The 17,730-nt window shown below is 47.6% G+C and overlaps 1 protein-coding gene across 3 annotated transcripts in view; it reads left to right on the forward strand.

Annotated features, from left to right (window-relative positions):
* Window positions 1-17,730, forward strand: part of aldh1l1 (aldehyde dehydrogenase 1 family, member L1) — a 280,087-nt gene that overhangs the window by 222,334 nt on the left and 40,023 nt on the right. For all 3 annotated transcript variants that reach the window (XM_038812102.1, XM_038812101.1, XM_038812103.1), the window contains 4 exons: window positions 2,217-2,306; window positions 7,104-7,238; window positions 7,492-7,617; window positions 14,847-14,938. In XM_038812102.1, coding sequence (XP_038668030.1) covers window positions 2,217-2,306; window positions 7,104-7,238; window positions 7,492-7,617; window positions 14,847-14,938 — 443 coding nt within the window. The remainder of the gene's footprint in view (window positions 1-2,216; window positions 2,307-7,103; window positions 7,239-7,491; window positions 7,618-14,846; window positions 14,939-17,730) is intronic.

The raw sequence follows: 17,730 nt of genomic DNA on the forward strand, positions 1-17,730 counted from the left end.
CCCGAAGCATGATTCTCTTATGGGGGTCTCTGGTGGGGGGGGGGGGGGGGGGGGGGGGTCGGTGGGGTGGGTGGTTGGTCACCTTATACTGTGGGACAGGTGACCCAGAAAATCCCATGGTCGGGAGTCGAGTGGAATTGCATTGCTGGGGGGCGCTTGACCAAATCGCTACGGACTGCAGCGGGAGTGGAGAAACCCGCCCATGGTCTCCCGAAACGGTGACTGAATCGCTAAGGAGCCGGTCTTTCCGCTGTCTTTCGACCCCCACCGAAATGTGGCTGAATTCAGTGAAAATCTCCCCATGCCACACATTCATCTGCCCTATTCTATTTCTGTACTCACTAACACACGGCACCGGGGTCAATCCGGAGATTACAACCTTTGAGGCTTTGCCCTTTAGTCTTCTGGCTAACGTGCTAAATTCTAGATGCAAGGCGTTATCCCTCATTCTCCCTATGTCACTGGTATCAATGTGTATCACAGCCTCTGTCTTGCCACCCATCCCCTTCAGGATGCCCTGTAGCGGTTCAGTGACATCTTTGACCCTGGCACCAGGGAGACAACACAATATCCTGGAGGCACCTCTGTGGGGCAGAAATGCCTACCTGCCCCTAACTAATGAATCCTCTGTCACTATCACTCCTGCTTTCTTCTTCCTCCCCCTCCTGTACAGTCAGACCCCTTGTGGTGCCGGAAGCTGAGCTCTGTCTGCACTCCCTGGAGCTCCCTCCATCAGCTTCCAAAATGGAAACCTGATTTGTGAGTGAGACGCAGGGGACGCCTACACTACCTGCCTCTTTCTTTTTCACTGCCTGTAGGTCACCCACTCTTTCTTCCTCAACACTCCCTTGAGCTGTGGGGTGACCGCCTCTCTAAACATGTTATCCATGTAATTCTCAGCCTCACGGATGTGCGCTCCAGTCACCGCTCGAACTCCGAAACCTGCAGCTCAGGTTTCTGCATTCAGGAGAAGTGCCTGCTCACATCGTCATCTAGGACGCCAATAGGGGCCATGACTTCCCACATATAACAGGTCACACATTCCACATGGCTGACCTCACCCGCCATGACTTAAACTTGGACTTACTGAGTCCCACGGACCTTGTTAATTGCTTAATTTTAAAGAAACTCCCTTACTTTAACTTTAGCCTCTTTCTCTTAGTCTCAAACATGTTTTCTTATCCCTCGTATTTCTCAGTTAATGCCTTAATAATCTTCCATCATTTTGGGGTTTTGGTAGATATAGATATAGAACAGTACAGCACAGAACAGGCCCTTCGGCCCTCGATGTTGTGCCGAGCAATGATCACCCCACTCAAACCCACGTATCCACCCCATACCCTTAACCCACTACCCCCCAATTAACCTTATTCTTTAGGACACTAAGGGCAATTTATCATGGCCAATCCACCTAACCCGCACATCTTTGGACTGTGGGAGGAAACCGGAGCACCCGGAGGAAACCCACGCACACAGGGGGAGGGCGTGCAGACTCCACACAGACAGTGACCCAGCCGGGAATCGAACCTGGGACCCTGGAGCTGTGAAGCATTTATGCTAACCACCATGCTACCGTGCTGCCCTTTTTGACCTGTAAATGCAGTTAGGAAAATAAGACAAAAGAAAAGAAAGCGAAAAACCTCCCTCCCCAACTTCACCAAACTCCATACTTACTAAGCTGCCAACTCCGCTCACTGCTACTCGCACTGTCGAGGAGAAACAGTCAATAAGACAGGATTATTGCGATCACAAAGTTCATGGAAGTAATCAGGAGAATGAGTAAATATTGAAATTTCACCCCTCAATCAAGGCACTGAGTCCAAATGCATTTCATTTGTATAGCACCTTTTCTGTAGTAACTATCTAAGGTGCTTCACATGAGCATAGTCAGTCAAAAATTGACAGTACACCACATTCGGAGGTACATATGGAGATCTGAGAGGGGTGTAGGTCTGGAGGGGAGGTTACCTAAAGAGGTGGATGAGGCTATCGAGGGATTTGAACATGAGGATCTGAATTTTACAATTCAAAATGTTGTTGGTTTGAAAGTGAATGTAGATGAGTGAGCACACTGAGAATGGGTGAATAGGACATGGTGCAAGTTAGGGTACAGTGCAGTCTCAGAGAACATCAGTGAAGGGTTTGGGGCGGATTATTGATGAAGATGATTGCCAACCCAGAGGACAATTGTCTCAATCATTGCTTTTTTTCTCCAGATTAACTGGGATCAGCCGGCAGAAGCCATTCACAACTGGATCCGGGGCAATGACAAGGTTCCTGGTGCTTGGGCAGAGGTCAATGGACATGTAAGTGTTGAGCGGAATAATGGCAACGGCCATGATCCAAATTAAGGGGCTCAATGGCGATGAGGTTACTAGAATGTTCAGGAAAAGAATCAAATTACTGGTGAGGCCATGTGTGATTGAAGAAGGATGGAATGGGCAAGGAGAGCGTTCTCCTGAAATTTCTTTCCCTTTGAGGAAACCACCACGCGATCATCAGGTTAAGGAGGAGGTTCCTGAAGAGTTGAAGAAGAAAATAAGTCTGCCACATCCCCATAACATCCCAAAGCTCACCAGAGCTAATCACTTACCTTTGACGTGTGGCCATTTGTTTTCTAGGAAATCAGGGTGCAAATCAAGATAATGAGATTCAAAACCAGAGGTTTTGTTTACGGACATCTTGGCTGAGGAATGGAAATCTGCTCAGGAAATTGGGTAGCACTCCCCCACTCATCTTCCAAGAGTGGGTTAGGATCTGTAACCTCCACCTCTATTCACATGCTTCACTGGAAGGATACAGTAACCTCGGACAACGCAGCAGCCCCTCAGCCCTGGCTGGGAGGGTTAGCTTGGAGTGGGGGGGGGGGGGGGGGGATGAACCCACAACTTTCTGATCAAGAGTGGAGGGTGACAACTGGGCCGAGCTGCTGAGGGCTGCCAGCACTCAGCAGCACCAATGGATACTCGAAAGATGGAATGGGCACCTCTTAAAATTTAAAACCGCGATATCGAGGGAACAGCAGTGAAATAATGACTTTGCAACAATCTTTAGAATAGACAATTGTCCAGCCCACAGAGCCAGAGGGTGGAGCTTTCCCACATTCTGTCAGTGTCAGGCTCCGGCTGAAAAGCGGCCACTCCCGCTGCACAGCCCAGTTTTTACTCTAGATTTTGAGCCTCTCTGAAAAATAAATTTGAGGGGCGTGATTTACACCCTCACTGTGGTGGGGGGTGGGGGGGGGGGGGGGGGGGGGGAGAGCCATCACAACTGGGTCCACAGAGTTTGGGTACCCCCACAACATCCCCCCCCCCTCACGGACACTGGGGACCCCCCCCCCATCAGCATTGGGACACCCCCCTCTTAACAAACAGAACGTGGACCCTACTCCCAGTGTGTCTCCCCAGAGGCTATGACCCTGTCATTGTCCCGTGGCACAGGTTGGCACTGCCCGAGCATGTGACAGAGGGGTGGGGGGAGGGCTCGGTAATGACATCAAAATGCATGTAAATCTATGAAAATAGGTTCTCGCCCTCCGTGGGCATGAATCCCGTTTCATCTCTGGCCGAGGGTGTGGAAAATCGGAGAAAGCGATCTCACTGGTGAGCACCGCGCTTTCCAATTGTCGCGGGATTTACTGCTGGGCTTCTATTCTCGCTGATGGCTAATGTGGGCTGAAAATTATCCCCATAGAGTCAGAGTTTACAGCTGTCATCTGAGAGTACCTTTAAGAAATGGGTGTCTATAAATGGGTGTGTATATAAATATCTGTAGTGAAAGTACCTTTAAGAAATGGGTGTTTATTACTGCAGTGATGTCAGAGAGTGGGTAGAGCTGGGCTGTATGCCAGCTTTTTACTTTCGTTTTAGGCTGTTTGCTGCAGGGTGTGTTTTAGTTTTGTTTTCAGTGTTGGAGCTGAAGCCAGACAGATCAGCTATACTGTTGATCTCTCTGCCATGAAAAGACTCTCTCTTGACCATTTGGTGAATTCAGAATTATACATGTTTCAATAATGACTTTAACCTGATGTGCTTCTCAAAGGTTATGTTTTTTGTTAGTCTTCTGGATGTTAAAAGGACAGCGTAAGCATTACTTAGTGTTGTGTTCTTTGGGGGTTGTATTTGAATTAACGGTTGCTAAGATGTTCACTGTATGTTTTAAAAAGTTTAACTTGAGTTCATAAAATAAACATTGTTTTGCTTTAAAAAATACTTTTCCATTTCTGCTGTACCACACCTGTAGAGTGGGCCGTGTGCTCCCCATACCACAATCTATTAAAAGTTGTGGGTCAGGTGAACTCCATGATACACTTTGGGGTTCTCTAAACCTTGGCCTATAACACAATGCAGAAAGAGGCCCTTTGGCCCATCGTGTCTGGGCCGGCCATCAAGCACCTATCTATTGTAATCCCATCTTCCAGCACTCGGTCTGTAGCCTTGTCTGCTCGGGTGGTTTAAGTGCTAATCAAAATGTTTCTTAAGTGTTGTGAAGATTTCCGCCTCTATCACCCTTTCAGACAACGATTTTCACCATCTGGGTGAAGATGCTTTCCTTAAATCCCACTAAACCCCACTAAAATCCCCACTATTATTATTATTATAAACCTCCTGCCCCTTACCTTAAATATACGCCCCCTGGTTATTGACCCCTCAAAGGTACCTTCCTATCTCCCCTAACTGTGTGTTATGGGCCAGGGTATAGAGAACCCCAAAGTGTATCATGGAGTTCACCTGACCCACAAATTTTACTAGATTGTGGTATGGGGAGCACACGGCCCACTCTACAGGTGTGGTACAGCAGAAATGGAAAAATATTTTTTAAAGCAAAACAATGTTTATTCTATGAACTCAAGTTAACCTTTTTAAAACATACAGTGAACATCTTAGCAACCATTAATTCAAAGAATACAACAATAAGTAATCCTTAATAACTTCCCAAACAACACCCAGAAGACAGAAGAAACACCTTTTAACAGAAACACATTAGGTTTACATTCACTACTGAGAACATTTATAATTCTGAATTCACCAAATGGTCAAGAGATAGTCTTTTCATGGCAGAGAGAACAGCAGTACAGCTGCTCTGTCTGGCTTCAGCTCCAACACTGAAAACGAAACTAAAACACATCCTGCAGCAAACAGCCTAAAATGAAAGTAAAAAGCTGACAGACAACCCAGCGCCACCCACACTCTCACATCACTGATAAACACCCATTTCTTAAAGGTAGATTTCTTAAACACAAATTTCTTAAAGGTACTCTCACATGACATGTGTCCATTATATTCTTTGTTGCATCCGCAAACAGAGAGAATCGGAGGTGCCACACTTTGAGTTTGTATCACATAAAGCAAGTGGTTTATTTACAAAGTGCTGCTCAAACAGGGGACAGTGGTGAACTCCACAAAAGCCCACGAAACGCTCGGTGACGTCATTGTGTAACACGGACACTGGTGTTACTGTGGTCCCGGCGGATTGGAAATTAGCAAACGTGACGCCACTGTTTAAAAAAGGAGGTAGGCAGAAAGCAGGAAATTATAGGCCAGTGAGCTTAACTTCGGTAGTAGGGAAGATGCTGGAATCTATCACCAAGGAAGAAATAGCGAGGCATCTGGATAGAAATTGTCCCATTGGGCAGACGCAGCATGGGTTCGTTAAAGGCAGGTCATGCCTAACTAATTTAGTGGAATTTTTTGAGGGCATTACCAGTGCGGGGTGCCAATGGATGTGGTATATCTGGATTTCCAGAAAGCCTTTGACAAGGTGCCACACAAAAAGTTGCTGCATAAGATAAAGATGCATGGCATTAAGGGTAAAGTAGTAGCATGGATAGAGGATTGGTTAATTAATAGAAAGCAAAGAGTGGGGATTAATGGGTGTTTCTCTGGTTGGCAATCAGTAGCTAGTGGTGTCCCTCAGGGATCCGTGTTGGGCCCACAATTGTTCACAATTTACATAGATGATTTGGAGTTGGGGACCAAGGGCAATGTGTCCAAGTTTGCAGACGACACTAAGATGAGTGGTAAAGCAAAAAGTGCAGAGGATACTGGAAGTCTGCAGAGGGATTTGGATAGGTTAAGTGAATGGGCTAGGGTCTGGCAGATGGAATACAATGTTGACAAATGTGAGGTTATCCATTTTGGTAGGAATAACAGCAAACGGGATTATTAATTAAACGATAACATATTAAAGCATGCCGCTGTGCAGAGAGACCTGGGTGTGCTAGTGCATGAGTCACAGAAAGTTGGTTTACAGGTGCGACAGGTGATTAAGAAGGCAAATGGAATTTTGTCCTTCATTGCTAGAGGGATGGAGTTTAAGACTAGGGAGGTTATGTTGCAATTGTATAAGGTGTTAGTGAGGCCACACCTGGAGTGTTGTGTTCAGTTTTGGTCTCCTTACTTGAGAAAGGATATACTGGCACTGGAGGGTGTGCAGAGGAGATTCACTAGGTTAATCCCAGAGTTGAAGGGGTTGGATTATGAGGGGAGTTTGAGTAAACTGGTACTGTACTCGTTGGAATTTAGAAGGATGAGGGGGATCTTATAGAAACATTTAAAATTATGAAGGGAATAGATAGGATAGATGCGGGAAGGTTGTTTCCACTGGCAGGTGAAAGCAGAACTAGGGGGCATAGCCTCAAAATAAGGTGAAGTAGATTTAGGATTGAGTTTAGGAGGAACTTCTTCACCCAAAGGGTTGTGAATCTATGGAATTCCTTGCCCAGTGAAGCAGTTGAGGCTCCTTCATTACATGTTTTTAAGGTAAAGATAGATAATTTTTTGAAGAATAAAGGTATTAAGGGTTATGGTGTTCGGGCCGGAAAGTGGAGCTGAGTCCATAAAAGATCAGCCATGATCTCATTGAATGGCGGAGCAGGCTCGAGCGGCCAGATGTCCTACTCCTGCTCCTAGTTCTTATGTTCTTATGTTCTTATGTAACAGCTTTAAACAATATTCAGGAAGAAGAGGCAGAAGGGGGTATTTTGGGTTACATCACAGATCATCCATGACCTCACTGAACGAGCTCTAGGGGATGAATTGTTTCTTATTTTCTTGTGGGTGTGTTACAAAATACAGAATAATTGTTTCCCTCTTCTATTTCAGAAACTGACATTTTTCGGCTCGTTGTTGATCGATAACGCCCCTCCCCAGGGCCAGACCCTGGACATTCCTGGAGCTCAAGCACCTGCCATCGTCAGCAAAAACGGCCTGGTACTCTTTGGGAATGATGGTAAAATGGTAATCAATCTTTTATTCGAAGTTTGAATCCTACATCATCGGAAACCATTCTGCAATATTATCAGAATGAAGCAGGGCGAGCGTTAACAGTGGCCCAGTGGGGGTGAGATCTAACTGTCAGGGTAATAGGGGGTGAGGGGTAATGGGCAGATGGGAACCTGTTGCTGGTTTTTATGTTCTAGTCCACATTACATTTTAGCCTCAATACCTTCTCGGGCTGACAGTTCTTCAAAAACATGTGGTTTTCTTTCAGCTTTTGGTGAAGAATCTCCAGTTTGAAGACGGCAAAATGATCCAAGCCTCCAAGTACTTTGCCACTTCACAAAGTTCATCACTGGAGCTGACCGAAGAGGAGAAAAAGGTCAAAGAGGAAGTTCGAGTAAGTGATTCAGGAGAAATGCGTTTACCCAGAGAGTGGAACTCACTCCCACAGGGAGTGGGGAGAATGTGGGACTCGCTCCCATGGGGAGTGGGGGGAATGTGGGACTCGCTCCCACAGGGAGTGGGGAGAATGTGGGACTCGCTCCCACAGGGAGTGGGGAGAATGTGGGACTCGCTCCCACAGGGAGTGGGGAGAATGTGGGACTCACTCCCTTGGGGAGTGGGGAGAATGTGGGACTCACTCCCCTGGGGAGTGGGGGGAATGTGGGACTCGCTCCCACAGGGAGTGGGGAGAATGTGGGACTCGCTCCCACAGGGAGTGGGGAGAATGTGGGACTCACTCCCCTGGGGAGTGGGGGGAATGTGGGACTCGCTCCCACAGGGAGTGGGGAGAATGTGGGACTCGCTCCCATGGGGAGTGGGGAGAATGTGGAACTTGCTCCCACAGGGAGTGGGGAGAATGTGGGACTCGCTCCCACAGGAAGTGAGAAGAATGTGGAACTCGCTCCCACAGGGAGTGGGGAGAATATGGGACTCGCTCCCACAGGGAGTGGGGAGAATGTGGAACTCGCTCCCACAGGGAGTGGGGAGAATATGGGACTCGCTCCCACAGGGAGTGGGGAGAATGTGGGACTCGCTCCCACAGGGAGTGGGGAGAATGTGGGACTCGCTCACACAGGGAGTGGGGAGAATGTGGGACTCGCTCCCACAGGGAGTGGGGAGAATGTGGACTTGCTCCCACAGGGAGTGGGGAGAATGTGGGACACGCTCCCACAGGGAGTGGGGAGAATGTGGGACTCTCTCCCACGGGGAGTGTGGAGAATGTGGGACTCGCTCCCACAGGGAGTGGGGAGAATGTGGAACTCGCTCACACAGGGAGTGGTGAGAATGTGGAACTCGTTCCCACGGGGAGTGGGTGAGGTGAATATTATCGATACATTTAAGGGGAAACTGGAGAGGGAGCGAGGAATGGAAGGAGATGGGGTTGAATGAAATAAAGAGGAGGGGTAAGAGGCTTGTGCCGAGCATGAGGAACAGGAGCAGGAATGAGCCAGACAGCTCCTCCAACATTCCATGATGTCAACTCCATGTTCCCGCTCGATCCCCATTTCCCTTGATTCTCTCAAGTTCAAACCGCAATGTGATGGCTCGAGAAGTCTGTACACCCTTTCCACTGACCTGTTGGATGCTGGGTGATATGGGGCTGTCCTGGGTATACTGGGTTCCATTTGTCTGGACAAAGCATTGGATCATCCCCAGTAAAAGAGGTACCATTGTCGGACAGAATGGCCTCTGAAAGGCTCTATACGGTGAGTAGTCAGTGGAAGGCATCCACAATGGCAGCCGAGGTGGTACAAAGAACAAAGAACAAAGAAAATTACAGCACAGGAACAGGTCCTTCAGCCCTCCCAGCCTGCGCCGATCCAGATCCTTTATCTAAACTGTTGCCTATTTTCCAAGGTCTACTTCCCTCTGTTCCCCGCCCGTTCATATATCTGTCCAGATGCATCTTAAATGATGCTAGCGTGCCCGCCTCTACCACCTCCGCTGGCAAAGCGTTCCAGGCACCCACCACCCTCTGCTTTAAAAACTTTCCACGCACATCTCCCTTAAACTTTCCCCCTCTCACCTTGAAATCGTGACCCCTTGTAATTGACACCCCCACTCTTGGAAAAAGCTTGTTGCTATCCACCCTGTCCATACCTCTCATAATTTTGTCGACCTCAATCAGGTCCCCCCTCAACCTTCGTCTTTCCAACGAAAACAATCCTAATCTACTCAACCTTTCTTCATAGCTAGCACCCTCCATACCAGGCAACATCCTGGTGAACCTCCTCTGCATCCTCTCTAAAGCATCCACATCCTTCTGGTAATGTGGCGACCAGAACTGCACGCAGTATTCCAAATGTTGCCTAACCAAAGTCCTATACAACTGTAACATGACCTGCTGACTCTTGTACTCAAAATCCCGCCCAATGAAGGCCAGCATGCTGTATGCCTTCTTGACCACTCTATCCACCTGCGTTGCCACCTTCAAGGTACAATGGACCTGAACTCCCAGATCTCTCTGTACATAAATTTTCCCCAGGACCCTTCCATTGACCATATAGTCCGTTCTTGAATTTGATCTTCCAAAATGCATCACCTCGCATTTGCCTGGATTGAATTCCATCTGCCATTTCTCTGCCCAACTCTCCAATCTATCTATATTTTGCTGTATTCTATGACAGTCCTCCTCGCTATCTGCAACTACACCAATCTTGGTATCATCTGCAAACTTGCTCATCAGACCACCTATATCTTCCTCCAGATCATTTATGTATATCACAAACAACAGTGGTCCGAGCACGGATCCCTGTGGAACACCACTAGTCACCCTTCTCCATTTTGAGACACTCCCTTCCACCACTACTCTCTGTGTCCTGTTGCCCAGCCAGTTCTTTATCCATCTAGCTAGTACACCCTGAACCCCATACCACTTCACTTTTTCCATCAACCTGCCATGGGAAACTTTATCAAACGCCTTACTGAAGTCCATGTACATGACATCTACAGCCCTTCCCTCATCAATTAACTTTGTCACTTCCTCAAAGAATTCTATTAGGTTTGTAAGACATGACCTTCCCTGCACAAAACCATGCTGCCTATCACTGATAAGTCTATTTTCTTCCAAATGTGAATAGATCCTATCCCTCAGTATCTTCTCCAACAGTTTGCCTACCACTGACGTCAAGCTCACAGGTCTATAATTCCCTGGATTACCCCTGCTACCCTTCTTAAACAAAGGGACAACATTAGCAATTCTCCAGTCCTCCGGGACCTCACCCGCGTTCAAGGATGCTGCAAAGATATCTGTTAAGGCCCCAGCTATTTCGTTCCTCGCTTCCCTCAGTGACCTGGGATAGATCCCATCCGGACCTGGGACTTGTCCACCTTAATGCCTTTTAGAATACACAAAATGTCCGTCTTTCTAATGCCGACTTGACCTAGAGTATTTAAACATCCATCCCTAGCCTCAACATCCGTCTTGTCCCTCTCCTTTGTGAATACCGATGCAAAGTACTCATTAAGAATCTCACCCATTTCCACTGACTCCACGCATAAATTCCCTCTTTTGGCTTTGAGTGGGCCAATTATTTCTCTAGTTACCCTCTTGCTCCTTACATACGAATAAAGGCTTTGGGATTTTCCTTAACCTTGTTAGCCAAAGATATTTCATGACCCCTTTTCGCCCTCTTTATTGCGTGTTTGAGATTTGTCCTACTTTCCCGATATTCCTCCAAAGCTTCATCAGTTTTAAGTCGCCGAGATCTTATGTATGCTCCCATCTCTTGTATGGATAAACATTTGGAGCTGAGCAGACCTGAAGGGCCGAATGGCCTAATTCTGTATTATGTCTTATGGAATGAGCATCTACCAGGACGAGGAACATCCTTCCACATGATTGACATGCACGCTGGCCCATTGGCGGCCCAGCCACTCCCACGTGTGGTGATTGGCCGAAGGAGGTAATTATTGCAGAGTCTGGCAGGGGATGCATTGATGTTCCATGTTTCCGATCGCTTTGTCTATTCCCAGTAACTGGATATAACTGCAAGCCGGCACCTTGCTTTTTGTCTGGATGGATACACGCTGTGTAATTCTTCCAGGAGGGGTTCCCTCGCGGGAGGTGGAACGAAGACTCGAGAGCCTCAACGTATTACCCCATCCTCGCAGGTGAGCTCGTCCCTGTGGGTTACATAGGGCCTCAACTTTACAGACGTCCCGTGCTGCTCGCCTGTTTGTATCATCCATTTCCTTTTGGATAATATCGGATCTCGCCGGGTCCAATTTCCTTTGTGTCCGGGCGTCACCGGCACGGTGTTAAGGAAATTCAGTGGAAGTACATTTCTTGGGGTACCGGCGGTAACGCCAAGCTCTTTGGCAAAGAGAGTTGACTCAAGGCATCCGTATTGGAGATTTGGGTGCCTGGCCTATGCTGGGAGATATAGCTGTACGTTTCTATCAGCGAGGCCTAACTTTGCACCTGGCGGAGGTTATTGAGGGTATCAGCTTTTCCTCCCTTCGAAGGCCCAATAACTCCAGCTCGGCTACATTCCTGAGAGCAATGGCCTCTCATATGGCTTCGACCTTTCCTTCGAGTGGCTGTATCCACTCGGAACCCCAAGTACGTGACTTCTGTGGCCTGGAAGCTGCATTGCTCATGTTTAAGGAGGAGTCCCTCATCTCAGAATCTCTTCGATGCAGCTTCCAAACTCGACATGTGCTCCCCCTGTGTGGTTCTAGTGAATAAAACATCGCCGAGATAGACCATCACTTTTGCGATACCCTGAAGGAGGTTTTCCATGGTGTGCTGGAAAATAGCGCCGGCCGAGCAAATGCCAAAAGGTAGCCTCGTTTACTGGAAGAGGCCTCTATGTATATTGATCGTGGCAAACCTTTGGGACGCTTTTTCTGATTCCAGCTGCGGTATGTGTAGCTGAGGTCCAGGGCGGAGGAGGTGAGGCCTCCGTCAACTTGGCAGAGGTCCTCAATTCTGGCAATTGGGTCCTTATCTGGGCAGCCTGGTTGATTGTCAACTTATATTCCCCACATGTTCTTATTGATCAGTCTGGCTTCAGCACAGGGACGATGGGAGCCGGTTTAGCCTGGGGGGCTAGACAGCTGGCTTGTAATGTGCACAACGAGGACAGCAGTGTGGGTTCAATTCCCGTACCAGGCGCCCGAATGTGGCGAATAGGGGCTTTTCACAGTAACTTAATTGAAGCCAACTTGTGACACTGAAAGATTATTATTATTATTGGGGTTGCCCACTCGGAAAATTGTACTGGCTTCATTATTCCCAGTTTCTCTAAGAGCTTTAACTCAGCTTCAACCTTTTGATGCAGGGAGTAAGGGACTGGTTTTCACTAAAATACTTTGTTGTTGATTCTGGATCGGCATAATTTCAACCTTCATGCCCTTGATGTAGTCTAACTCATTGTGGAACAAGTCCTCGTATCTTCGTAGGAGTCTTGAAAAACGCTGTTTGAAATTTAAAAGATTTGAGCCAATTTAGTTTAATTCGCTGTAACCAGTCCCTTCCCATCATGCTCAGTCTGTGCCCCTCTACGACATGAATAAATCGCGGAGCCCCTTGATGCATACATAGAACATACAGTGCAGAAGGACGCCATTCGGCCCATCGAGTCTGCACCGGCCCACTTACGCCGTCACTTCCACCCTATCCCCGTAACCCAATAACCCCTCCTAACCTTTTTAGTCACTAAGGGCAATTTATCATGGCCAATCCACCTAACCTGCACATCTTTGGACTGTGGGAGGAAACCGGAGCACCCGGAGGAAACCCACACACACACGGGGAGGATGTGCAGACTGCACACAGACAGTGACCCAGCAGGGAATCGAACCTGGGACCCTGGCGCTGTGAAGCCACAGTGCTAGCCACTTGTGCTACCGTGCTGCCCATTGCTGTGCTGGCTCCAGTCTTTGACCCCCACCTTGTCGAATGGCTCTACCCTTCTGATCTTTGGTATTTTCACTCACTTTTTGTTCGGTGCTACCGTTGATGCTTCCCGTTTCCCGTTTGTCTTTGGAGGCTTCTTGGATGAGGAATTGCGGGGGCCCAACCATTGAAAGCGTTTTCCTCTTCGCCAATTTGCTGGCTCAAAACAACGCACTGGAGATTTGCAGTAAGAAGAGGGGGATTTATTAACAGTCGGCAAAGGCAACTGTATACAGACACAGAGCAATGATGGCTGGGTCTCGACTCTCTGGTTCTGGGGTTCACACTACCCACCCCCTCACTACCGGGCCCTGCGCTTTCTCTCCATTGGTTGAGGTTTGCGCGCTCCTGCGCGATTTGCCCCAAGCTAGTCGGGTGGACCGTGAGACTCGCATCTTAGAGGCTACGCTACCACAGACAGCGTAGGTCATCCTAAAAATACTGTGCATTTGAATGTGAGTGGATAGGAGGATATTAAGAGGCTTCAAGGTGATGTAGACAAGTTGAGTGGCAAATGCATTATAACGTGGATTAATCTGAAGTCATCCACATTGGATATATAAACAGAATGTGAGAGTATCTAACTCCACGTTGCCCCTGTCCTTGGAGTGATTTATGTGGACAGTGTAGAGGGAGCTTTACTCTGTATCTAACCCCGTGCTGTACCTGTCCTGGGAGTGTTTGATGGGGACAGTGTAGAGGGAGCTTTACTCTGTATCTAACCCCGTGCTACACCTGTCCTGGGAGTGTTTGATGGGGACAGTGTAGAGGGAGCTTTACTCTGTATCTAACCCCGTGCTGTACCTGTCCTGGGAGTGTTTGATGGGGACAGTGTAGAGGGAGCTTTACTCTGTATCTAACCCTGTGCTGTACCTGTCCTGCGAGTGTTTGATGGGGACAGTGTAGAGGGAGCTTTACTCTGTATCTAACCCCGTGCTGTACCTGTCCTGGGAGTGTTTGATGGGGACAGTGTAGAGGGAGCTTTACTCTGTATCTAACCCTGTGCTGTACCTGTCCTGGGAGTGTTTGATGGGGACAGTGTAGAGGGAGCTTTACTCTGTATCTAACCCCGTGCTGTACCTGTCCTGGGAGTGTTTGATGGGGACAGTGTAGAGGGAGCTTTACTCTGTATCTAACCCCGTGCTGTACCTGCCCTGGGAGTGTTTGATGGGGACAGTGTAGAGGGAGCTTTACTCTGTATCTAACCCCGTGCTGTACCTGTCCTGGGAGTGTTTGATGGGGACAGTGTAGAGGGAGCTTTACTCTGTATCTAACCCCGTGCTGTACCTGTCCTGGGAGTGTTTGATGGGGACAGTGTAGAGGGAGCTTTACTCTGTATCTAACCCTGTGCTGTACCTGTCCTGGGAGTGTTTGATGGGGACAGTGTAGAGGGAGCTTTACTCTGTATCTAACCCCGTGCTGTACCTGTCCTGGGAGTGTTTGATGGGGACAGTGTAGAGGGAGCTTTACTCTGTATCTAACCCCGTGCTGTACCTGTCCTGGGAGTGTTTCATATTAATAATGATTATCCTTCATTCCCTGCACTGAAATCCACACCGTGATTGGTACAAAATGTAGCACGTTAATTTTATTTTAATTCTTCAGGTTCTATTGGTTTTTTTATGATAATGTTCCTCATCGAAGCAGCCACTACTTCTGTTAATTCTGTTTCTGTGCCTACTCCTGATTTCTATTCTTTCTCCATGTTTTGTTTGGATCAGGTTATCTGGAACGGCATCCTGACTAATCTAACGGAAATTGTCGATTCAACAGACTTTTTCAAGTCGGGAGCTGCATCAATGGATGTAATCAGGTAATAACCCACCCTAGCCCCCCCAACAACAGGTAGTAACCCACCCTAACCCCCCCCACCCACAGGTAATAACCCACCCTAACCCCCCCACCCACAGGTAATAACCCACCCTAACCCTCCCCACCCACAGGTAATAACCCACCCTCACCCTCCCCACCCACCACCCACAGGTAACAGCCCCACTAACCCCCCCCCCCACAGGTAATAACCCCCACTAACACCCCCCCCACCCACAGGTAATAACACCCACTAACCCCCCCCCACAGGTAATAACCCCCACAACCGCCCCCCCCACCCACAGGTAATAACCCCACTAACCCCTCCCCCCCACAGATAATAACCCCACTAACCCCCCCCCACCCACAGGTAATAACCCCCACTAACCCCCCCCCCCACCCACAGGTAATAACCCCCACTAACCCCCCCCCCACCCACAGGTAATAACCCACCCCCTGAAGTAAAAAACTCACCACTATTCTTAGAATTCCCCCTCTACCAAAAAGGGTCAACAAGACATTCTAAATGGTGAACAGGGATTCTCACGCCCTGACTCCGATGCAGGCTTAGGTGGGCGCTATTCGAGTCAATCTAGATTTTCAAGTTATCCCCCGGTGTAACCCATATCTTTATGGAAGATTTTATCTACTTACCACTTAGTAGCTTCGATCCTGGATCCCGCGTTGCTAAGTAAGTAAAGTCGACTTTGTAATAACCACTGTTTCAGGTTAAAACTTTATGTAATTTTATTTTTTTCTTTTAAAAGATACAATCACGGTCTTTACAGAAAAGTAAAAAGAACATAAGAAACATAAGAACATAAGAACTAGGAGCAGGAGTCGGCCATCTGGCCCCTCGAGCCTGCTCCGCCATTCAATGAGATCATGGCTGATCTTTTGTGGACTCAGCTCCACTTTCCGGCCCGAACACCATAACCCTTAATCCCTTTATTCTTCAAAAAACTATCTTTATCTTAAAAACATGTAATGAAGGAGCCTCAACTGCTTCACTGGGCAAGGAATTCCATAGATTCACAACCCTTTGGGTGAAGAAGTTCCTCCTAAACTCAGTCCTAAATGTGCTATTCGAGTCAATCTAGATTTTCAAGTTATCAAGAGGGGCTGGTTTAGCTCACTGGGCTAAATCACTGGCTTTTAAAGCAGACCAAGCAGGCCAGCAGCACGGTTCGATTCCCGTACCAGCCTCCCCGGACAGGCGCCGGAATGTGGCGACTAGGGGCTTTTCACAGTAACTTCATTGAAGCCTACTCGTGACAATAAGCGATTTACATTTCATTTCATTTTCATTTCATTTCATTTTCATTTCATTAAATGTACTTCCCCTTATTTTGAGGCTATGCCCCCTAGTTCTGCTGTCACCCGCCAGTGGAAACAACCTGCCCGCATCTATCCTTAGGTTAGGTGGATTGGCCATGATAAATTGCCCTTAGTGTCCAAAATTGCCCTTAGTATTGGGTGGGGTTACTGGGTTATGGGGATAGGATGGCGGTGTTGACCTTGGGTAGAGTGCTCTTTCAAAGAGCCGGTGTAGACTCGATGGGCTGAATGGCCTCCTTCTGCACTGCACTGTAAATTCTATGAATTCTATAAAGGACCAATATTTGCCTTAGCCACTCTGTTTTGTATATTTGTAGTAACTTTTACTATCTGTTTTTATATTCTGAGCAAGTTTACTCTCATAATCTATCTTACCCTTCTTTATAGCTTTTTTAGTAGCTTTCTGTTGCCCCTAAATATTTCTCAGTCCTCTAGTCTCCCTCTAATCTTTGCCACTTTGTATGCTTTTTCCTTCAATTTGATACACTCCCTTATTTCCTTAGATATTCACGGTCGATTTCCCCTCTACTGCCCTTCCTTTTTGTTGGTATAAACCTTTGCAGAGCACTGTGAAAAATCGCTTGGAAGGTTCTCCACTGTTCCTCAACTGTTCCACCATAAAGTCTTTGCTCCCAGTCTACCTTAGCTAGTTCTTCTCTCATCCCATTGTAATATCCTTTGTTTAAGCACAAAACATGAGTATTTGATTTTACCTTCTCACCCTCCATCTGTATTTTAAATTCCACCATATTGTGATCGCTCCTTCCGAGAGGATCCCTAACTTTGAGATCATGAATCAATCCTGTCTCATTACACAGGACAAGATCTAGGACCGCTTGTTCCCTCGTAGGTTCCATTACATACTGTTCTAGGAAACTATCGCGGACACATTCTATAAACTCCTCCTCAAGGCTGCCATGACCGCCCTGGTTAAACCAATCGACATGTAGATTAAAATCCCCCATGATAACTGCTGTACCATTTCTACATGCATCAGTTATTTCTTTGTTTATTGCCTGCCCCACCATAACGTTACTATTTGGTGGCCTATAGACTACTCCTATCAGTGACTTTTCACCTTACTATTCCTGATTTCCACCCAAATGGATTTAACCTTATCCTCCATAGAACCGATGTCATCCCTTACTATTGCCCGGATGTCATCCTTAAATAACAGAGCTACACCAACTCCCTTACCATCCATCCCCACCTACATCCGGGATTCCTCTGATGCACTGAGTCATATTGACAGCTTCCAGTTCGCAGACCCTAACCGCATTCTATTCACCATGGGTGTGCAATCTCTCTGCATCTCCATCCCACACCAGGATAGCCTGAGAACTCTTTGCTTCTTTCTCGAAAAGAGGCCCGGACAATTCCCATCCACCACCACTCTCCTCCATCTGGCTGAACTCGTTCTATCTCTCAACAACTTCTCCTTTAACTCATCTCACTTTC

The sequence above is a fragment of the Scyliorhinus canicula genome, chromosome 11 (genome assembly GCF_902713615.1).
Source record: "Scyliorhinus canicula chromosome 11, sScyCan1.1, whole genome shotgun sequence".
Taxonomy (NCBI): Eukaryota; Metazoa; Chordata; class Chondrichthyes; order Carcharhiniformes; family Scyliorhinidae; genus Scyliorhinus; species Scyliorhinus canicula.